Source organism: Pholcus phalangioides, unplaced genomic scaffold (genome assembly GCF_987345545.1).
Source record: "Pholcus phalangioides strain wild (caught in Gottingen) unplaced genomic scaffold, Ppha-v1.0 ptg000008l_1, whole genome shotgun sequence".
In the NCBI taxonomy this organism is placed as follows: domain Eukaryota; kingdom Metazoa; phylum Arthropoda; class Arachnida; order Araneae; family Pholcidae; genus Pholcus; species Pholcus phalangioides.
This window is the reverse complement of record NW_028301601.1, coordinates 55,952,997-55,978,535: the sequence shown is the minus strand read 5'-3', so window position 1 is coordinate 55,978,535 and position 25,539 is coordinate 55,952,997. Positions and strand designations below refer to the sequence as shown.

Sequence of the window (25,539 nt, the reverse complement as noted above, 5' to 3'; positions counted from 1 at the left end):
CACAAAAGTCCCGGCCGTGACCCAGGACTTTTGCCAGGAGAGGCAATCTTGTTTTTGCCCAGTCACGTCGCTGTTCATCTCCAAAGCTCAAAACAGTAGTTTTTGCATCATACAGTTGACATTCGTTATAACGACCCTCCTCGCTCCGTCGAAAACGGACGTTACGTAGGGGGTGACCGTTATCTCTACTGAAGGAAAACATATAGAATAATTGTTATTTGTGAAACGCTTGGGACTTACGAAGGTTTTTAACAGCCGGCTGGTGCGAAGATATATTTTTGGGAAAACAGGAAATTCAACTGCCTTTGCGGGGAATCGAACCCACGTCCTTCTACTTCCCGGGTGAGACCAGTGGTTCGCAACCTTTGGAATCCTGCGGCCCGGTGGATCTATTTTCGTGATTGAAAAGCCTGGCTGTGCACATGATTGATGTGAAGTAAATGGGAAAAAATGAAATAATCAACCATTTACGGCCCGATTTCATTGATGTCAGGGCCCGGCGGTTTGGAAACACTGCCCTAGACCACTAGATTACAAAGGTAACGACTGCCTCAATCTTAAGGTAGCGTGTGCACACTGAACGAGGCCTTACATGGTCGGATCTAACTCCTGCCAAAGCTCATAATTGCTGACGCTGCCATCAGATGGCGACTTGTCCGAGGATATTGTCACTCTCCGCTATCCTTGCGAAAGGTTTTTAACAGTTGGCTGATGAAAAAAACCCCAATTGAGATAGATACAAGGAAAGAGTGAGATATTCGTTGCCTTTGTGGTCTAGTGGTCTAGGGCGTTCTCCCGGAAAGTGAAAAGGACGTGGGTTCGATTCCCCGCAAAGGCAGTTGGATTTTCCTCTCTTTCCGAAAATATATCTTCGCATCAGCCAGCTGTTGGAAACCTACCCTGTTTGGATAGAGGAGAGTGACATCGGATTCAGGACTTATCCTACCGGTCGTTGAAATAGAAGGATCACTATAACGTGGGGTAATTATAAAAAAAGCGCCGACATGTGTTTTTCAGTAAAAATAATTTTTTAGCCGAGAAAGATTTGCCGCTTTCTCCAGGGAGTTTGGAGAGAATATTTTCAGCATCGATGATACTATTTTATTTCGTTAATAAAATTTGATAAATGATTTCTTCATAAATTTCATAGACGAAACTAAATAACGCGCGCGTCAGTATTTCCCACTCCCTTTTATGAACATTGGAAAACATACGTCGTATTTCAGGGAGTGCAATTCTAGCGCGCTCTGGAAGAACAGTAATAGTGCGTGACTCTCATTTAAATTTGAAAACGAATAATTTAAAAATTTTTCTAATCATGTACCTTGATGCAATTTGCTGCGTCTATTTTAATTGGATCACATAAAAATCAATATGGAGTTGCCATATTGCCAGTTGTTAAATTCAGTTTAAGAACTTGCAGACAAAGTCTTCCCAAACATTCAACAAAATCTCCGAAACCATGAGTGGATTTGTGAGAGAGCGATTCTGGCACCGAAAAATGACAGTGTGAACAAAATCAACGAAAAAAACCTAAAAATTATTCCGAGAGACTCTACGTCTTACAAATCGGTTGACACAGCGCAGACAATTCTGTGTCCTGCAGAATTTCTGATCTCTTTGGATATTCCGAGTGTGCCACCATACAACTTGACCCTCAAAGTCGGAGCACCTATAATGCTTTTAAGAAATTTGGAGACACCGAGACTCTGCAATGGCACCAGACTCTGCGTGAAGAAATTGCACAATTACATCATCGAAACAACGATTCTAACTGGATGTGAAAAAAGAAGAAGAAGTCTTCATTCCACGTATCCCAATTATCACCGAAGAAATGTCATTCACTTTCAAGCGATTACAGTTCCCGATTCGTTTAGCTTTTGCCATGACAATCAACAAAGCGCAAGGCCAGTCGTTACCAGTGGCTGGTATCAACCTACTTGAGCCCTGATTTTCACACGGACAGCTTTACGTCGCGTGTTGGTAATCCCAAAAATTTGTACATCTACACACCAGACGGAAAAACAAAAAATATTGTGTATCCACAAGCAATTGCCTGAAGTTTTAATTAAAATATTTAAAAATAAAAGTAATTTTTTTCTTACTTGATGCAGAAATTTTTTTGATTAAGAAATAATTAATAAGCTATATATATGTAAATTTTTTACGGGAGGGGAACGTATCAGTTAGTATTAACTAAATACGTTATAGCAGTAGTATATGTAGTATATCTAATTATTTATTAATGGACTAACTTAATATGGAACTTTAATTTAAGATTATAAATGTATTAGAGGAACGATACATTAGCTCAATATAGTTCTAATTAAAATATCAAGAAACACTATTTCAATTATGTTAGAAATGTAATCGCACTAGTTTATGTTATGTATGTATATGTATAGATGACGCTGCATGTCCATGAACCGGTCGTTTCTAGTTATTTGCGTAGGTGTGTGTGCGCTTGTATATTGTGTCCTCTCTTGTATAATAAATAGTCTTCTTCCTGACATCGACTCGTTCGCACCTCTCTCTTTAAGTTCGGTATTAGGTTCGATATCGGTACTTAGTGTTTTCGGTGTTATAAAACTAATGAGAGAACTAAAAATAATTTTAATGTAACTGAATAAGATTTTAATGATAAAACCTTCATGATGATAATTTTATATCTCTCAATGCATTTTTTTAAAATTTATTAATAATAATATTATGAGACGTGTTACATTTCCAAAATTATTTTTAGAAAATCCTATTTTGAATTAGTTCGAGTTGCGTATAAAAGTGAATGTAATATCAAGAGTGGAATATTTTGCAGCAAATTTATCTTAGACATGTTTTCGGAACTAAAATAACACTTTAAATACAGTCTAATTATAAAGAATATTGGATTACAATAAAATCAATCTTAGATATTGGTGCTATGGTGTAAGTAATAAATCGTAAGTAATAATCACGTAACTTGAATATATTTTTAAAATATATGAATTACTTTCTTTTCTGTGAAAATGACCATTGTCCTGAATATCTGGTCAATGGAAGAAATTCATTTTACTTCGGGATAGTCTTCTGTGTTGTCCATTAACAAAATGACTTTAACGAAACACTAACTGAAGGCATTGCAACGATTTGATTATGAAAGTTAGGTGTAGCATAATGAGCTAGGCTCTAGCGTAATTATCCCAATACAAGTAATTAGATTTCCAAAGTACTCTTGGAGCATTTGAGAAATTAATCACTCGTGAATAATGGAAACTTCTCATTTTTATACTAATGGAATACAAAACACTGATTAATATTATATTTTCACGCCTTCGCTTATTAAAACCTCTAAAACTTTAGAATTTTCTAGCAATTTGGTTTTTAGTTAAATTCATGTAAGAATTATCCAGATAAGTAAGTTTTTGTGTCAATTTTGTAAATGACTTTCGAGATTGATAAATTGATTGAATATTGTATTAATTTTTCAATTAATTGTAATTTTTCTAAATTGATTGTTTTTTCTAAATTGATTGTTGTTATTTTCAAATTAAATTATTGTTATTTTCAAAAATTAATCGATTGTTTTTTTAAATAAATTTACTATAATTTTCTAATTAATTAATTTTGATTTTCCAATTAGTTGATGATAAGGAAAATTATATTCATATTAGAGTCATTTCCATAAAAAATTCAAAGAAAATCATTTTTCTCGTATTATTAACTTAACACTTCATTAATCATTATTAAGCTTAAAATGTTGAAACTGACGCCTAGAAATGAGCAGGTGAATCATTGAAACTATCCACGTTGATAAGATAAAATGCTTAACCCATTGTACAGGGTGATCCAAAACTCAACGTACAAACTTTTATAGGAGGTAGAAAACACAAAACAGAATCACAGAGGAATGTATGACCGGAAACCCCAGCCTGATCAGCTGGAGGATAAACGAAGATGAAGAAATGACAAGCCAATAATGGGTGTGGAAAAAGTTATGTTTTATTTTTGTGTTTTCTACCTCCCCATAAAAGTCTGTACGTTGAGTTTTGAATCACCCTGTATAGGCCGAAACTCTCAAAAGCAACATTATTATGAGGTAGCACGAATGAAATATGAAAGGAAATCTATTTGTGGGAAAAAAGTTCTAATCAATTAAAATTATTAATTAATTTATTATTATTTATAAAAAAAATACTTTTTTTACTGAGTTTGTAATGTTTATAGCAGTCGGTTCAAAATTTAAGTACAACAATCAAACATTCCACTGCTAAAACCGAAACAAGTGTCCCAAAAAAAGGAATAAGTATAAATAATGGGTTAATACTATTCTACACAATTTAGGTATCGTATTTCTCGTTGTGTAAAAACTATAATTTTGAAGATTTCCGGAGCTTACAATGATGCGGCGTTAGCGCTAATTTTTCATTACAATTCAAAAAATACAATCTCCAAATTATTAACTATGGACATTAACGTACAGTATAAAATTTAAATATTAAACAATTGAATTATGTTTCAACTGATTGAGATTTATTGCGGGCATTCATAAAGCACATTTCTAATCAGTTCAATTTGCGTCCCCTCATATACCCCCTCAGAGAAAAATCGACGGAACCCTTGCCGTTACGGACCAAGAAAAGGCTGATCTGCGGTCGGAGTCATTCTCTATGGTATTTGTGAGTGATAACGGAACAGTATATATATATATTGATGATAGCATTGAAGAAACCTCTGCCAGCACAGTTTCATACCATATTCACTCGGGACAAAATTTCAAGAATAATCACTCAAATGAAACCCGACTCGGCTAATGGTTCTGACAGTTTAAACGCTATATTTTATATCAGATGTTCCTCTTGAGGATAAGTTCTATCTTGTCACGGATGTTTTTTACCTGTTTCGAGGCCGGTCGTATGCCAGGTGTCTGGCACCATGCAATTATCACTGTAATATACAAAAAAAAAAGTAGATCCAAATTGGCCGAAAATTATCGTGCAATATCTTTAAAAAACGTGGATGCAAAAATTGCTTAACGGTGTCTACTTCAAGAATTATTGCCATTTTTACAGGAGAGACGTATACTAACGCATCATCGATTTGCTTTTATCCCTGGCAGATCCTCAGTGGTACAGATGTTTCAATGTCTTGATGACTGGAGCAGGGCCGTGGAAAATACACTGACATAATCTACATTGATTTCGAAAGGCATTTGACAAAGTGAAAAGATCGGTATTTTTGAGTAAACTTAATTATGCTGGTGTTCCCCCCCACATAAAGAGCTATCAGTGGATTATTGTCTGAAAGAACTACGCAGGTTCGCGTCGGAAGCAGTCTGTGTAGACCTGTTCAAGTTACAAGCGGTATAATCCAAGGATCTGTTCTCGGGACTGCTCTTTTCGGTTTTCGTTCACGACCTCCCACATTCACTAGGTTCCATGCAAGTTTCCATGTACGCAAATGATGTAAAATTTTATATGAACAATCAACTCGTGCTTTAACCTCCAGGCTGCTTGTGACGGGCTTCGCAGATGGTGTCAATCCAACGAACTTCCCATATCGCTCTCAAAAACTGCGTTTCTTAATCTCGGGCACAGCAACCCCGTGATCTCGGCATCCCCATAAATATATCCCCTTGAATGTTTCAGACCATCTCAGCTCGTGCCAAGAGAATATCATATTTGACTTCTCATACATATCGCAAATGCAGCAACTTGTGACACCTATTCAGGCATTCAACACATTTGTAAGACCTATGCTAGAATATGCTTCACCTGTATGGTCCTCTTACCGAGTGGGAGATATCAAGACGCTTGAACAGCCACAAAAAAGATTTACAAAAAACCTTTTTGGTCTTCGCAAAAAATCCTATAGAGAAAGACTGGAACACCTGAATCAGCACTGCCTCGAATGGCGCCGACTCTTCCTCGATCTGGAATTGCTCTACAAAATACAGAGAAGACTAACATTCATTGCAGTCGATCCCCTCCCTCACTTTCATCATCTCAGCCTACGAATTTACGATCAGAATTCCATTTTCTGCCGAAATAACACAAGATACCATAGTTTTTCTTTTCATTCGCACAGCCCGCATATGGAACTCATTACCCGATGAGATTGTAACGGAGCCCCAAATTCAAGTTTAAGGCCGGTTTAAAAAACCATGATCAATCTCCCCATCATCGATGTGTGTGCTATGCTTTTTAATTAATTTTTTTTCGAAGAATTTCCAGTTTTTAATCACTTCTGAGCCAGCTACTGTTATTTCGTTAGGATTTTGATTTTTCATTGTACTATTTTATGTAATTTTACATGCACACGGCATTACATTACTCGTTTGTTTATTTTATTCCTTTGTATGTATATTTGTTTGTGTTTCCCTCCCTCTCTGTGATGTAAGCGCCACCCTGCCATTCACAATGCATAAATAAATATTCTAAGGAATAGCTCTTTCCGAGCGCAACAAATCAGTAATTACTTGAACGTTTAATTTTTTCCGGGAAAACTATGCTTTATGGTGAATAATCTTATTCTTTAGCATACATTTCAACTTATCACTCACGTCAGAAGAAAAATTTTCCAAAACTTGAGGAATTTAGACTTAATAATGGACGAACATTTGTTGATATTTGGAAAAATTTCTTCATAAAAAAAAAAGTTATTTCTCAAATATCTGTTGAATTTAATAGCAAAAAATTGACGAAAGTCATACAAAAAGAGCGAATATCAGTATCTTTTCACGAAATTTAATAATATTCGGAAGAAGAAGAAGAAAATAATGAGCAATATCTGTCACGGAACTGAAGCAAAACGAGCATATGTTTCGAAAAGAGACACTTTTAATAATTTGCTACTCCACTGTTGCGTGTCGTGTCTATTTATTCCACTCGCAATTTTATAATTTTGTTATTGTTATTCCGTCTCTGAATATACGATGTTAAACATATTTTCGAAAAGCAATATCACAACGATATGAGAATAATGTAATATCCGGAGATTTTACACATATATGTATATAAAACAAAAATTGTATTCATATATTGCCGTTTCAAGTGTTGATTTAAACGTTTCCGATTTGCAAAAGTGTATTTTTCTTTACTTCCAAAATTTTAGCTTTCAAGCCCTCCTCCGCATTGACGCTGTATATATAGATTTTCTTAACTTATCGACCTGAACATTAGATTTCTCACGAAACATCGGAAATATATATATATATATATATATATATATATAAGAAAGTGAAATCTTACAGGCAATCCCGAAACAGAAATAAACTTATTTTCCCCGAACTCCTTTTTCATCCGGTTATTTCCGACTTTCCGATTGGCTGAGCTAAGATAAAGCGCTGTTACGCGATTGGTCAAACACTGCGCCCACAATATTTGAGGAAAACAATTTAGGGACGAATTCTTCCGGAGATCTCGCACATCAAGACTTTTAAGCTTGGACAAGAAACAGAGCTCAACAGATGCAAGACTGAGATATCATTCTATCCCATTATAAATCTGCAATATAATCTTATACGATTGCGTAGTACTAAAATTTTATAAAGCATCAAATTTAAAATCGACCTCCATCAACTGAAATTTTCAAATTCTGTCCTCAATCTCCAATAGAAATATCCTAACAGTTAAGGTAAGAAATGTACGATAGTTGATTCTATTATTTATGATATTAGGAAAAACCGCATGATTACATATTTGAAGCAATTATTGATTCGAGTTAAATATTTTCACAATCTACATTTTCTGTCAAAAATTTATTATACACCAAAAATATTTTTGAAAAAAAAAATTGAAAATATTTCAGTTATGGTACACCTCATATACCGTTGATCTGGAAGATATTTTAACTTATAAATTAGTAATTGTGAACTATTATATTATATTACATTACTATGCCCTGAAAAGCTCTTTGTTGGACAGTAGAAATCTTACTTTGAAACAGAACTCAACAGATGCAATACTGACGTATCATTTTTTATCCCATTATAACCTATAACATCGTCTTATATGACTGCGTATTGCTAAAATTTTATAAATTATCAATTTTAAAATCGAACTCCATCAACTGAAATTTTCAAATTTGGTCCGTAAATATCCAATAGAAATATCCTAACGGATAAGGTAAGAAATGTACAATATTTAATTTTATTACTTATGATAATATAAAAAATAATATGATTACATTTTCATAACTGTAAAATATTATACGGTAAAATACTTTCAAATTCTCCATTGTCTGTCAAAAAATTTATAATACACTAAAATTTTTGATATTTTACTTATTTTTTAAATTCAATTACCATAAATATTGCCGAATAATTGATCCTGATTTGATATTTTAACTTTTGTATTAGTAATTATTTGTTATTTTATTTCTTTATTACGTCTAGTAAAAAAATTTTTTAAGTCGGCAAATAGCTTATTTAGGCTAAGAACCAACAAAAGAACTTCATTCTGATCAGTGTTGTGTCATCATTCACAATTTTGAAATAATATCTATTATCCGTTCAAGTTCATTTATTTTCCTAAGAATAAAAACGCCGTAAAGAGTTTTTAACTTGAGAATAAATACTTAGTACCGACTCGAAATTGCGTTTACAGCATCCCCGTTGAATATTATATATATTTTATTTCGTCCACAATTGAGCAAATATTTCGTGAAACTCGATAAACATCATGTATTTACACTCGTACAAAAGCATGTCTAATTTTCAGCTAACAATTTTTACTATTTTAATAAAGATTAATGAATTGATAAGAATGCTTATATGAGAAATAAATTCAGTCTCATTTTATCTATATCTCAAAAATATATGTGTGGATATAATGAAAATATTGAACTCAAAATTGTAGAAAAAAAACCGAAATAAATGTAATAAAGGCTTATTTACTTTAAAATGATGATATAAACTTTATATTTTGATTACGATTGCATGCTACTAAAATTTTTTTAAATATTATATCAATTTTAAAATCTACCTATATCAGCTGAAATTTTCAAAAAAAATTCAGTTCGTAAATGTCTAATACAGATATCATGGCAGATTGTGTATGAAATATAAAATATCTACTTTTAACATTTATGATATTATAATAAACAGTCAGATTTTGTAAATTTTCAGAACAATTCGTTCGCGTTAAATATTTTCACATCCTACATTTTTCATCAGAAATTTACTGTAATTAGTAAATTTTTTATTTAAATTATTTCAGTTATGCCACACTTCATATACTGTCAAATGATTAATCTGTAAGATATTCGATTTTGTTAATTAATAATTATACACTATTATATATATTTTTTTAAGAGTATATAAAAGTATTTTTAAGCCGGTAGAGATTGCCTACTTAGGCTAAGGATCGACAAAAAATTTCATCCTGATCTGGTGTTGAATTACCATTTATAAATTTGAAATAATTCCAATTATTTTATTGAAGTTTCTTTATGTTCGAAAAAATAGAAAAACCGAAAGAAATTTTTCAGTTGAGACGAAATTTTCAGTAACGTCTCCAATTTGAACTATCGGATCCACGTAAATAAATTTGATATATATTATGTTCACTTCTAAAATTAACCAATTGTTTCGCGAATAACGATAAATTTCATCCATTTGTAACAGCATGAATGTGTCTACTTTTTACCTTTCAAGTTTTGCCATTGTTATAAAGAATAATGAAGTTTATTTTTAAAAAAATGCATTCATTATATCCATTACTCGAAGATAATGAATATATTGAGCTTCTTTCTATTCATGTTGAATTAAAAAATCTAGAAATAAAGCGGAATCAACGCCACAAAGAAAATTCACTTTCAAAAGAACGTATCAATTTTGTAGTTTGATATACCAAGAGTTCGAACAATGGCCGAACTGATTTGTAACTGATACAATCGACACCCTTTTCATGTTTGGAACTAATCAAGAACTTCCGCTAAATTTGTATTTCAATTTCAGTTTCTTATCTTAAAATATAAATCAAGCTGCTTCTACTTGAAAGTATGAGTTGCGTGATATCATCGGTAGCTGAAAACTTCAAAGAATTTATTTTAACATTTTGTTCAAGAAATACTCACTTAAATAAATCAATACATAGGACAGAGATGGAGAATAGTGAAAGATATCATAGATATACATCAGCCCATTCTCAGGAGATAGAATAACAAATGTTTTCACTGCAAAATTTATTACCTGATTGCCAGGAAAATCATTGCGCGCATACATTTTTATTTATTCAACATTGAAAATAACAACAGGTATACCTCGACATACCGAATAGTTCTCGGTGAATATCTCTCTTTTGCATTTTTTTCTTACTCTCCCTCAAATCAAAATTTGATAAAAGATAATTTAAAACGATAATATTCAGTGATTATGGTTAGATATAGCTTCAAAGACAGGTCAAAATTGAAAACCTAACACAATTTTATTAAGACCTATTTTCCTTTGCATTCCAAAAAGTTTATTTTATTGTGTTTTCTATTTTTATGTTTCAAATATTTTCAATTTTTTCAATTTATTTCAAATTTATTTTTCTGTATTTCAGAAGTGTCTCGTTAAAAAAAAGGCAATGTTCTTCTTAATAACTATTTGAAACATATTTTATCTAAGCAATCGGGTACTCAATCATAAGTTTAAATAACTTCAATTATTATACATTATTTTTCCAAAAAAACCATTCTCGTACATTATATTTACACATATACATGGTGAATAGCCAACTCCCCTTGTCGCAAATAACAAACGAACCTTGATCCTAGAAGCATACTTCCAATTAGAAAAAAGTATTCAAATAATGTGTAGAACGAACCCAAATAATTCATTCACATTCAAGGGTTTGTATAGTTATCAAATTCAAAAAAAAAAATAGCTCTTTATATGGACTCCCTGTCCTCCAAAGCCCAATTAGAAAGGTGTCTCCCTACTCTCCTGAGACAAAAACAAAACTATTCTACGTTTCTAAAAGTTGAATTTCTAATTTGTTGAAATATTTTAAACGCCATTTATGTTGAACGACAATTAAGTTATGTTAAACAGCCATTCATGTTGTTTTTCAACTTTCTTGCCTTTTTCTTTTAATTCAAAAATATCTCAACTAATATTGCACTTAAAAACGTGGAATTTTTCTGTCGGCCCCAGCAAAGATAGGGCAACAGCTTTCTAATTGGGTTTTTGACCACAGGGTGTACATGTAGAAGGTTAATTTTTATATTTAAATAACTACCTCTGGAAACATGAATGACGTATCTGAATTCTGCGTGTTATTTGGGTACTTTTTCTAATTGGAAGTATGCCTCTAGGATCAATGGTCCGTTAGTAATGTGCAATGCAAGGTGTTTGCTATGCACCCTGCATAATATAGATATTATGTTTAATATAATGTTTGTTATATTTTATATAATATCTGCGAATCCGGCTTTCGCGGTTCCCAATGAAATTTTTCCAGAAAATTTTCCTCTACTAATGTTCGAAAAGAATTTTAAATTGACAGAAATTGATTGAAATGGTATATAAAAGTATTTTTCTTCGATATTCTAATTAAGTTGCATATATATTTGGAAATACTCTTAATTTTTTATCGACTTAAGACGACGGTCTTTAAAAAATGTTCATGTACTACTATAACTATGTACTAAAACTATGTACTACTATATTTTTGTTCATATAGGTTTCAGAATAATCTCTGTTATTTATCCGTTCCTTTCTTTTTCGAAAGTCTAACGTAAGCAATTTTTAGCTCAAGGTAGAATTTCTAGCAATTTTTTTTGCATCCGCGTACCAAATCCCCATAAATTAAGAAAAGAAATACTTCAATATTTCATCATTTGTAAAATTAATCTATCGCTTCGAATACCCCGATAAACTTCACGCAGTTATATAAAACTTTAAAAAGAATGCGCAAAAAGACAGAAATTCGAGCAACGTTATATTTTGCTAAAAATTTCCAAACAAAATTGGTTTTCAAACAAAACTGACGACGGAAAGTTCTGTGAATCCCCCCCCCCCCACACGAAACTACATTACCTTCAAAACGATCAGAAATTTTAAATAATAAATAATAAACTTTGAAAATAATTACTACACGACTCTCCATAAAGCTAACTGTATTTTGAATAACAATACTGTTTTTTTTTTAGAGGCTCCGTCAATGTACTTCCCACGATCACCGAGAAGACCTCATATATAAGTACAACACAGCGCCCTACAGTAATTCAAATTCAAGAATAAATTTAATATCTTCCCACGTATACTTTATGCATAACTATCATTCCATATTAGACTGAAAAAAAACGTGGTTTTATTAGACTTTAGGAAAACTTGAAATCCTTTACACGATAAAAAAAGCTGAGTAATATTTTTAATTTCAGCCAATAATGTAACGTTAAAAGTATTTGAGTAAGCTAAAATTTTCTGGACTGAAAGAAGATCCTTTGAAGTCACACACATCCTATTATGATACCAAAGTTAGGTTTCCGCAAATACTCGTGCGTTGATTAGAATTCGCGTCTGGATTCTTTTGTGTTTTGAAGTGCTTTCGAAATACGCGACGAGTTATTCAAAAGGGGGGTATTGGTTAAAATAGGCGTTACGGCAAGTATAGATAAAGTGGATAATCCGTACAGAGTTGTCGCTGGTTTTAGAGCCTTTCCAGTCGACGAGAAATTTCTGCTTGGACACATAACTCTTCAAAATTTCATCAAACACTGCCGATGAAATTGTTTGGAATTAGATCTTGTTCAGATAGAATTCCAAGAAATGAAAGGTTCTGAAAAGAGTTATCAAACGTTTATGATGTCTTATTCAGATGATATTTGTCAATTTCAAGGGTTAGCAGAATAATATCAAAATACATATTGCATTGGGAAGTTGGCGGTAATTTTCAAGAGCTAGTTGAAATTAGTTGGTGTGGTACGCGAACTTTAAGAATTTAAGACAAAACTATCCGATGTTTTACATGAAAATTCACTTTGTTCGTAAAAAAAAACACGTTTGTTCACTCTGGTTCACGGATCTTGAAAGAAAAGGCTTCAGATAGGAAAAAGTGGAAGAGGTGACCTGTCATGATTTGCTGGAAAAACAAGGGCTTTGAAGAGAGTGATAAGCAATAGTAAAAAGCGAAATTGAATCGAAATTGGCTGATGACATTGACACTGACCCAAAAGCATTTTTCAGGTATGTTAATACAGTAGAACCTCGTTTATCCGAACATCAATTTTCCGAACAACTCGGTCAACCGAACACATTTTCAACCTAACTCATTTTCAGTGTTCTATAGTCAATGGTGCCCAACAAAGTTGGTATTTTCTTGAAACTTGAATCTTATCTCCCAACTCGATCGGTTCCTTCTATTGTACAATAACCCCCACTTTCAAACAATTGTACATACTGTATTTGTGAGCTATAGATGTAAGTAGGGGCTGATCCGCCAACGGGGGCAACTGTCCCGGGCGGTAAAATTTAGGGGACGACAGTTTTAGATTTAAACAAAGAAAGCCATCATAAAATTATCGAATTTCAAAGTTGTGGAGCGGCAAGATCATGTTTGCCCCCGGGCGACAAAAATCCTAGTTACGGCTCTGGATCCGGGGAAGAGTGTTCTTGACAATAAAACAGTTCTTATCACGGTTTTGCCAGGGCTGGGGGGGGGGGAGGAGCTTATCATTTATTGGTGAATTTAAATTTTTTTCCTTTTCGTTATCGAATTAGTTTCGAAATCGATTTTTCAAACTTTTCACTTTTCCGAACACCCTTCTGTCCCGATGTGTTTGGATAATCCAGGTTCTACTGTAATGGTTGTAGGGGGACAGTTGCCACCCCCCCCCCCCCCGATAGACTCGTGGCGAGCAATGCACGCATGTGTAAGGCATTCAGGAACGTAGTTAATAATGTATGCAAATACCCGGAATTTTATTTAAAAAATATTTATTCATTATCATTATTACATCTGGTATATTTTTCAGTCATCTACAGACTAACGTTTCGCCGTCATTCCTATATACTATAACGCGTGTTATTAATAACAACAGAGCAATGAATCTCTAATATCCGTTTTCGTGCATGTGTTGCAATAGGGAAACAACATCGGAGATTAAAATTAGACAGCTCCCGCGATACTTTTCCGCAAGGTTCAAGAAAAAGGGAGACTAATGATGCTTGTGTGGTTAGGAAATGATTAACTCTGTGAACTAAAATTTTTACTGAATACATTATCGTTATTTAATGCCCGGTAATTTTACTGAGTGGTTTCGATGGCCCAGCGGTCCGTCTAATTAATCTGGCAGAAAGCTGAACTTTTGATTGCTTCCAAGGAAAAAAAGTCCGCCCTTTCTCTCTCTCAAGATAGAAACACACACAAACGTTGTTATATGCAATTTTGTTTTATCATGTGGAGTTTTTTTATTCAGATTAAAGTAAAAAATATTGGTTTTACTTCCAAATTTTTTTTCGTGTGCATATACGAAAAAAAAACGTGAAGGAAAGGTACATATTTGAAAATTTCGTTTACTTGGTGGTTATGTGCTTTTTTCTTAATAAATACCAAAATAAGAGCTATTTTCTTGGGGAAAATATTTTCTTTATTTGGAATGAAGCGTTGGGTTTAGTTTGTTTTTTAATTTTGAAAAAGTGAGATTGACAAGGCCAATATATAAAATTGCAGTTTGTCGCACGGTATGTGACAAAATAATGGACAAGAGAGGGATATGCGAGGATGATGTCACTCTCTTCGCGCTATCCATACAAAGGTTTTTAACAGCTGGTTGATGTCGAAGATGAATTTAATAAAGGAAGAAAATTCAACTGCCCTTGCGGGGAATCGAACCCACTTTCACGAGCTCTAAGGAAAGACTGAGATACGTTGCCTTTGTAGTCTAGTGGTTTTACCGCACAGAGCAACATAGCGTTACAATTATACATTCATTACACTTCACTCACTACGAGTTGAGAAAAAACTCATAGTTTGAAAAAAATTGATTGCAGATGGAAGCACACTGCCCATAACAAGCATTACACAGAAATAAACTTCACGGAAGGCTCACTATACATACACACACATTCCAACATGTACCAATTCGTTAGAAGTTCCGCAGAGGAATATGGACGAGGTACATGCCTGGTTTAGTAGTAGTCTAGAGGTCTAGGGTACTTACTCGGTAAGTGCGAGGACGTGGATTCGATTCCCCACACGGCAGTTGAACCGTCTTTCTTTCCTAAATTCATCTTTAACCAGTGGTTAAAAGCCTTTGTTAGAAAGAGAGGGATACTTTACGAACTGGATTTATTCCTGGTTATTTGATAAAAGCAAATTTTCATAGTTTTCAAAGGTTGTCAAGAATTATCCATAGCGTGGCGCCCCATGATACAGGGTGATCAGCGAACAAGCCCTTATTTCAAAATTAAATATCTCTACAACAAAGATCAATAGAATTATGCGGTAAACGGTACGTTTATTAGCAAAACTGTAAGAATGTTGTACAGAAATTTCGAAAATTTAGTTAATTTTTTAATTTTTTGAAATTTAAAAAAAACCAAACAAAACTGGAGATTTTAGGGTTTCGAAAATCCTCATTTGTGTGAAGAGAAACCACTGCATTCGCCTAAAGTTACTGCATGGGCTGCGGTATGCGCCAGAGGCATTATCAGCCCCTTCTTCGTGCGAGAAACGATTACTACTGAACGTTACGTTACAATTTTGGAACACTTTGTCAGCACACATGGCTCATACCGCAGCCCATGCAGTAATTTTAGGCGAATGCAGTGGTTTCTCTTCACACAAATGAGGATTTTCGGAAACCCAAAATCTTCAGTTTTTTTTTTTATTTTAAAAAATTAAAAAAAAACTAAATTTTCGAAATTTCTGTACAACATTCTTACAGTTTAGCTAATAAACGTACCGTTTACCGCATAATTCTATTGATCTTTTTTGTAGAGATATTCAATTTTGAAATAAGGGCTTATTCGCTGATCACCTTGTATGAATATCTTTATTGATCATACGGAACAATATATCTGGAGGGGGGGGGGGGAAGGGTTCATACTTCTTAACATACGATGAGGTCCCAAAACGATGCTCTAATAAAAATAAGCATTAAAAATATTATTTCACCATTGATTCATTTTAAACTCTGTACATATATTGTTCATTATACAACCTAAGCTATATAGCCATAAGTATTCTCATATATTAAATACCTTTTGCTAATTTTCAAACATAATACAAAAGTTTATTGTTCAATATTACATAAAGGCTTTGCGCTTATGACAAAGTAGCGTGGAATCAATGTAACTGAGTTTAAATTGATTCATAATAAACAAATTTTTTAGGTCATGAGATGAACCATAAACTTGAAATTTCATTGATTTACTCGATCTTGTTAAAATTTAAATTCATATTTTAAAAAAGTTAAATGAATTAAAATATTTTTGTATGAATTCAAATTCGAAAAAAAATAAGAATTAGGAAACCGAAGTGTGGAAATACTTGTTACGGTTAAAGCATAACATAGATATCTATGATATTTTCTACTAGAAAAAAAAATTCTGTGGCTTTTTTGCCTCGTTGAAAGCAATGAGACCCCGCAACAAATTATCAGAAAGCATATCGTTGATGATTATTGAAAATAAACTCATGACAAAATAAGATATTGATACAGTTTATTCTATATTGAAGTCACATTTCATGCGAAACATGCCAGCCTCGTTAGGCATTTTGTCTGTTGTGGCCTTTGTATTTGTATTTGAAACGGCGGGGAATTAAATTTCGATTGTTCTAATTGTGATGGAATAATCATCATTTGTTAAATGCTAATACATTCCGCCGTGAAAAAAACAAATGCACAAAAAGGAAAATTACAGTATGGCAGAAACGCCTACTATAGCGGAAAGGTGAATTTTTATCGTATCTTGAGGTCGATTAAAAGATTGTTTTACTCGAAAACGATTTATGCAGAGTTATAAAAGTGTTTTGATTAATAAAATTCATAATACTCAGCAAAATTGGTTTTTCAAATAAATCAAAAAAAGCGTAATCCAAATGAATTTCAATGCGGAATACAGCATCATTCTAACTGACAAATTATAAAGAAAACGAAAAAAACAGGGAATTATAATCCGAAACAATCATTTTATGGGTATTGATCATTTCCCATATTGAAATTTGACAATTGAAGTCTTTCAATAAACAAGTTTCAACCACACACACATACAACTTTTCTCTCTTGCGAAATACATTTGGAGATTTCCATGGTATGCGCAGAGAGAGACAGACACATCTTTGACATTTTTAACACTTCGAAAACATTCACTAAAATAATTAAAGTGTTCAAGTAAAACCCAGGTCTCGATTCACATTTTTTTTTTATTCAAATATAAAATTTAATCCCAATAATGTTCATTAAATGAAATGCCGTCCAAGTATTCTTACAAAAGTTTCCTAAATTGCAAAATGGATTTCCCAATTGTCACATTGATTATTTATATTGTAATTACACACACAATGTTTGCGTATCAGATATCTCTCAAAGAAGCGTGAAATGAAACCTCGATGAGCTTGAAATGAAAGTAAAACAAGATGAGGTTTACGATAACTTTCCCCCTTCGGGCGATGATATCGATACCAAAATTTCGGGAAACAAAAGACGTTTTTGAGGGTTGACAAGTCTCTGAGAAAACAGCAATCGATATAACATAATGCGCTCCCTATAATACATAAAATGAATACAGTGCTCTGTAACATACTGCACAATCTCTCTCTCGTGTGTTTCATTTACATAAATCTCATTAACACTCACTCTATGTATCAGGACCTATAGAAATAGTTAACGCCTCCGGTTACAAATGCCACAAGTTTGTTTCTTAGTATGTGTTATTAGTTGGCTCATCACGAGGAGACAAGTTGTGGGCGATAAGTTAAACAACACGAGTCACATCTGTTGCCATTAAAACATGATAGCACGTGTCTCAAGAGCAAAGACATGCTTTCATCGGGTTCGACTGACTGACAATAAGATCCTAGAGATTCAAACAAACACTCAAGATTTTGTAATCGTTGATAAGTAGTGATTAAGTGAAAACAAACATAAAACTGAACTAATTTTGAAAATTTTGTGCGTGAATAATTTTTCTATAAATTATAACTTTTTTTAGCAAAATTGTAACTTGATTTTTCAGGCAAGTTATATCGTGAATTATTAATTTAATAAATCGTTTCTCAATTTTTTAGATGAGTTATTGCTCAGTTTTTGATAATCATAAATAAAGTAAGTAAGGGTAATATTTAGCCATGCCTAAAGTTCAGTGATATTTTACTGAGGCCTGCATGATGAATTCTGAAAAATTGATAATGTGGACAAAATACTTTGAAGCGTTGAAGAGTTGTAAAAAGAAAAGAAATAATAACGATCCACGGTATAAATCTCAAAGGAAAATATGAAAAAAATCTTCTTTTCTTTTCAAACTGTTCGTCATATTCCCAACAAGTGAATGTAATATGGCCAATGAAGTCCTCAACGTACCCCAAGAATTTGTACCCCAACGCACCCCAACAAATTCCCAAGAATTTGCACGAGGACTTGGTTATTTAAGAAAAAGTTTTTCACCTAACAAGAAAACGGTCCGAAGGAATTATCCTCAAAAAATTATGAAAAAATTTAAGTACATTCATCTTACCCAGAAACACATAAAAAAAAATAGCGGTGGAGTGCAATTATTAAAGCCCCAAAAAAATGATTAAAAACTATAACATTTGGCTACTCATCGCCTCTCGCGCTCCTTGGCGATATCTATAAAAAACGTCTTAATTCTAACTAATAAACGTCTCAATTCAAAAACGAATTAGTTCTAGTTTTTTTTTTTTTTTTCTTCTTTTTTTTGCACTTTTTTTGCCTTGGCTGCACCTGATCATGTGTCTCTGAGTGACGTCACTAACATTTTAGGGTTGCAGGATTTTTTAAATTCATTCTTGACCTCTATTGGCGTTCAAAAAAAAATTAATATTTGCAATATTCTTTTAGTGACCCATCCATTCAACCGGATTTTTTTTAAGATTTTTGCGGAGCGCGGTATCCCAAGTCGATAATATACTCGCCTCAAGTACCGAAGGATGTTTGGAGGTGTCGCGAGTTCGATACCCGATTCATCCTTGTCAGAAAACTTTCCTGACACAGGGGTACAACAGAAGCGGTGACATGACCACTCTCCCATCAACTGGTTAACGTACCAACCTCTCGATGAGTATGAAAAACAAGCCTGCCGTTCGGAATCGGCAATAAATTGTAGGTCCCGGTCTAATTATCCCTCGTGTGCAGAAAATGGTCGTGGTGCGACAAAAATGATCGGGTGATTTTAAGATTTTTGCACATTTTTAAATGAGAATCAGTGGTTTTTTTTTTTTTTCAAAACATTTTGGAAACGTCACTTCGGAACTTTTTCTTGTGTAATCAAACTTTTAATTGCAAATTAATTGCAAAAATATAAATATACTCTTCGTCCAGAAAATAAATTTTGTAAGGTTTCAACTAAATTAAAATATTATCTAAGAGAATTAAGATAACCTTTTCGGAGAGAGAAATTTTTTTTTCCCTTCCTTGTTAATAAATATAAAATGGGGAACGAGGGGGAGTCAAGAGAGACCCGGTCACATGAAATTTCTCACAAAAAAAATTGATATTCACTCATGCGCAGTGAACATAGCATTACCTGGCCAGTGCTGGTGGAAACCTGGCATATAAGAATTACCGGATTATGGGATTTACATTTCGATCCGGGAGAGAAGTATACATATCACTAGTTGTCAGACGCGGCTTCACTCTAATGGATTTTGTAATCTGGAAATACCCCTTTAGGTGGTAAATTTTGAAAAATACCTTTTTAATGAATCTTTACACCATGAAATTAAATACTCATTAATGATTACTAACCGAATTTCATATTTATAGCTCCAGCGATTTCGGCTCAGCGATGATTGCGCCATATAACCTTTGAATTCTCCTTATGAATCTCCCTTCAGGGCTTGAATTTCATAAAAAAAAAATCCCTTCTGAGTGAGTCTTTACATTTACAAAATAAAAATATTGACCAAATTTCATATTAGTAGCTCCAGCTGTTTCGGGTCGGCGTCATTTTTCTCGAACATTCGAACCCCGTTAGGATCCCCCCCCCCCTTAGGGGTCGAATTCTGTAAAACCTCTTCTTAGTGAGTCTTTACATCACAAAATGAAACTACTGACCAAATTTCATATTTATAGCGGTTTTGACTAGGTGAAAATGAATCAGTCAGTTAATCAAGGAATCAATGAGTCAGTCAGGACATGTTATTTTATATGTATAAATTAGAACAAGTCCATGCAAAATACTAATAGTTATTTTCATCCAGTGAAACTTCACTACAGCGATACTCGATACAACGATAAATTCCTCTACAATTATTTTTTTTTTCAAATCTTGTTCGGAATTGCCTATGATCTAATTTTAAACACCTCTAGATACAACGACATTCGTTTACTACGATAAATCCCTCTATAACGATATTTTCCAAACGTTTTGAAACCGTTACAACGATATTTTATGTTATTTCGCTCAAAATCGTGTCGAATTTAATTTCGTCAATTGCTCTTCCGAGGGGGGGGGGGGGAGGAGTCCTAAGTGGGATCGGTACTTTGCACCACGTGCTCATGATGAAGCTGTTTGTGCATTGCTACTTTCTGTGCAAGACACAAAAGAGGTAAACATCTTTACAGGCGCAATACAAGCGCTAACTGGATTTCATTTATAAATAGACTAATTACAATTTTTCTCTCTCGGCTAGTAAATACTTGAAATCTCATTTCCTGGTGGTACTAACAACGCCGATTAAGAAAAGTTGTTATCAACAGCATAAATTTTGGCCGCGCTTGATAGTAATGTTGTCTCTCGATATAACGATAATCCCTTTACAACGATATTTTTTATTCGTCCGCAGATGATCGTTGTATCGGAGGGGGGGGGGAGGTTTACTATACAATAATATATCTCAAAAGACTAGGCCTATATACATGACTTTTACAGCAACTATATGGAACATCGTAAGCTTTTCAATGGTTATTATCATTATTATTACTATTGTTATTATGCCAATAACATATAAATATCGATGCGACATTAAAACCCTATCATTTGTCTTTTTCATGAAGCATCAATGTCATTGAAACATGACATCAACATGGAGAAAACGTATGAGATTGTGTGTGTGTTGGGGGGGGGGTTGTCAATACGACTGTATATGTATCGCCATGACCCATAAGAATCAAAAATAAAGAAATGGCTTCTTATGGTTATTTATACTATACTGTATAGAAAGAGGAGGACGGACATAAAAGGAAGTCGTGGAAATGCTTCAAAAAAAAGGGGGGGGGAGAGAAGCGTCCATCTTCAAGACTTCCTATTACTGTTGAAAATGCAGCCATAAAAGAGAAATATAGGTTATTTTCTCTTTCCGTGAATCGTAACACTATCATGTTGAGGAAATATATATCTAGCGTCTTTTGACAGTGTGTAAATATCGAATGCTCACCCCCCTTGGTACTTACATTTATAGCAATACTATCCGGTCATTGTTATGAAAAGCTATTTGAAAATTCAATTTAGAAATTTATATCTATTTTCTGTCGCCAAAAATATACACGCGGACCTCACCATAGCGGATTCGCGGAAAATTGATCTGATCGAATAGAAGTCACCGAGTGATGACCGAGAGCGAAAAGTCACCCACTCGTTCTAATATCCGAGCTAATGTTGACTGGACCGAATCCGGAAAACCGAAACTTCGGATGCTTACGGACATCAAGAAGGTTACACTTCCGCAGTGCTGCTGCGCTGCTCAAAAACGAGCATCTGAGAGCTGAAGATCCAGCTTTGCATAATTTTATGGTTCAGTGAAGTAAATGAAGCTCATAAATGATGGAAATTATCGATGGATTATTATCATTTTTGGAATTTTTCAGTGCAGTAGAAAGATAATTCATAAAGATAGGCTGCGATTATAGTAAAGCGAATAGGCGAATAGGTAAGGAGCACGAGAATTGAGACTAGAACGAACAAAATGCATAGGAATTAGAGGAAAAGACGTCCGTGCATATTAAGAGAGGAACAGGATAGAGGAAAATAGCCGGAGAGGTCCTGAAATGAAAGGGTGCATAGATGATGACGATACCTTTCGCAAAAGAGGGAGAGGAAGAAAGGGGGAGAAACAGACCAGTCACAGCAGATACTGAAAATCACCTCCTCTAGGTGAAAATAAACAGGATTGTTCGAGTCGCGCATCTCGTTGAGTGGCCTCATTTCTCATTATCATTATTATTACTATTGTTATTATGCCAATAACATCTCTTTCTTCTTCTTTTTCTCGCTGCTCGAGTATGTGTAGCGTCTTTTGACAGCGTGTAAATATCGAATGCTCACCCCCCCCCCCCCGGTACTTACATTTATAGCAATACTATTCGGTCATTGTTATGAAAAGCCATTTGAATACAATTGTTTTCGTCGCTATTCGTTCGCTGTTATGCACTCTCGTACAAGTTGGTAGCCTCACTATGTGTTCGGTCTTAAGCTGCATTAGATACGGTTCATACTGCCTGTTCCGGTATAACCAACAGGCATGCTTGCACAGAGATATCTGTCGTGTATATCGGAACGTGTGTAGCAGCCTTAGTGTATTGATATATAGAGTTTACAGCTATGCAAATATAATTTTCCATACATAGCTTTGAAAATTAGCCAGTCAATCTATTGTCATCGAGCACTGTTAAATCCTTCAGGAAGCAAGCACCTGCTGCTCGCTTGTGAGCAACTTCATTTAAGCTGTTTCTATGGTACGAATTTTTACAAACTATACTTTTCTCACGACTCCTCCATCTCAAAGAAAGTTTATCGCAGTGGCGAATTTTTTCATGGTTTTTCAGCCTCCTGTGGGCTACACAAATTTTACCAACTTTTACACAATTTTACACAAATTTTACCAACCTTGTTATTCATTCTAGTAAAATTTGCTTGGTCATTCATTCCTTAAATTTGTACGATTTTATTATGTCTGCTTAGCCCCCCCCCCCCAACCCTGTAAATATGCCCCTCTCATTAATGCAATCTTTTGGTAGCTCACGGTTCCTCACTGTCTAACTAACTTCCATGATCACACGCTCACTCTAGGTCACTCGTTCCGTCACTCGCTGACCTGAAATCGTTCTTTCGTCATTTGGTGTCTATAGGTCATTCTTTTGGTCATTTGGTGTCTATAGGTCATTCTTTTGGTCATTTGGTCTCTATAGGCCATTCTTATGGTCACACCCATATTAGCACACTCTCTATGTCACACTTTAGGTCCTCAAATGCTAACAGTTCCTCTAGGTCACTCTTATAATCGCTTACATGCTTGCGCACTCCATGTGTGTCACTCTTTTGGTCACTCACTAACCTGTCCCTCACTCTATAGGCAGAGGCGAAAAAAAATTCATGACTTTTGCTGCTTTCTTCCCATTTTACTCTAATTTTTTTGACCACTCATTTCTCAAATTTTCCGCACTGGGTTATAGTCCGCTTAGCTCACCTCACCCAATAGTTTCGTCTATGGGCAACCCTTAAGATCCCATAATGTATCCGCTCACCATCCTCCTTGTTCGTTCCATCGCCTTATCCCCAAGACAGTAAATTCCATGAAACACTAGTCTAAACGCCGTTACGCTGACGTACAATGGTCTGACGTCACGTCATATTCTCACGAATCCGAATTCGACGTGGTCCCACGTCACTTCAGCGTAATATGTGTGTAGCGGCTTTTATTCTTTACTTTCACAACCAGTGAAGCTCTTGTTGAGCCCGTTCTGTGCTCACCACGCTACGTGATTCCTAGCTGCCCAAAAAACGGTTTTTGGGGTCGACCATTAAAATCGCCTGCGCCTCTACGGCTGTTATGCCTAGAGCCGCCGGGTCATTCTGTAAACAAGTTTGTCACAACGCATGCTATTTTACATCACCTAACTTTTAAAATCAATTTATATAAAGTATGTCGAATGATCCGGAACGCGGTTAATCGAGGTCTTATTGTATTCTAAATGTTTTACTTTTTTTAATTTCAGATGAAGTCTATTTTATCAGCCTGGCTCATGTTTCTAATTCTGACGACATTCACGGTCAGTTGCCAAGACAGCCAGTTATGGAGCCTGTTCAAGCCAATCGCGTCGTCAAAGAACGAGGAAAAGCCCTACCTAATGGAATCCTTAGATTCTTCGGAATACCGCAAACCATCTGTAGACAGTTACGCTTCTGATTTAATAACGAATGCGCTCAAGAAGAGAGTAGGTAAGGTCACCAATTATACATTATAATTTCCATTTCAATATGGCGGTAATTATTTCGAAACACAAATACTCTTTTATGTCAGGTGTCTAATGCAGGGGTTCTCAAACTATGCACCGCGGTGCTCCAGTGCGCCTCCAACTTTTGTCAGGATCACCGCTCCACGGTGCCCCTAACAAAGTTTTTTCCGAAGAGAGTATTTATTAAACAGCTCTGGGAAACCCACAGAGCTCGCGAATAAGCATTGAATAGTGCAAAGGGGTGCCAAGGGTGGAAAAAGTTTGAGAACCCTTGATCTAGTAGATTAACTAACCACATTGTAATTTTTAAGTAGCATTTACCTCGTCATTATTTATTGAAAATAATTACCGAATGAGTAATTATCTTCGATGAAATGAACTTTGTTATCGATTCAACATAATAACAAATATTTCATCTCAAGTTAGAGGTTTTTTCTTATTACGGTGCATTAATTTTGATCACTTGATTGATTATGGCTTTTAAACTGATGGATCTTTATATTCCATGGAAACTGTTCCTTCTCTTTATGATTGAATTTTTAATAACGTTCCTGTGAACACTTATCCCTATTAATAATTTCAAATTAACATGCTTTAAAATATTATTGCATTAAAATTTTACGCTCGTGCATAACCATATGTCAATATTTTAAGATTTCGTGATATATTTTCCGAGTAATGTCACCGTTTCCTAAATTTGGCACCAATAAAAGTGACTTAAATTAATTGATCGATTTATTATTAAAATATTTTACCATCTATTGATGTGTGTGATTATTTCCTACCGAAAGACATTAGAAAAGAATCAATTAACGTATAACTTCCAGTGAATAAACCGCTATCAGAAAAATGTCCAGAGAAACTGTTTTCGCTAGAAACGTCAAATCTTTGTATAGGCCGCACGTGTTTTTTCACTGAAAAACTGAAGCCGAGAATTCTAACAATAAAACCAATTTGGGTATGTTTCAATACCTAAACTTTCCCTTGATTTTTTAGCATTGTTATAGATAAACACACATTGATACGTTGGTATCAATGAGATAGATAGATAGAACCGCTCACAACCCCGGTTGGTGCAAAGCAACTTACTTCCGTTGGTATCAATGAGGGATATTATTATCGATCAGTTGTTATTGCTAACTTTTTAATACATCAAAATAAATTAATTGATTTAATTGAAGAATTGAATCTTCTGCGTGAAATCTTTCAAAACATTGT

The 25,539-nt window shown here is 34.3% G+C and overlaps 1 protein-coding gene across 1 annotated transcript in view; it reads left to right on the top strand.

Annotated features, from left to right (window-relative positions):
- The first annotated feature begins 7,400 nt into the window (after positions 1-7,400).
- Positions 7,401-25,539, top strand: part of LOC149084565 (uncharacterized) — a 56,052-nt gene continuing 37,913 nt past the window's right edge. Inside the window, exons 1-2 of the mRNA XM_089235498.1 lie at positions 7,401-7,611; positions 24,082-24,304. Coding sequence (XP_089091624.1) covers positions 24,082-24,304 — 223 coding nt within the window. The 5' untranslated portion in view covers positions 7,401-7,611. The remainder of the gene's footprint in view (positions 7,612-24,081; positions 24,305-25,539) is intronic.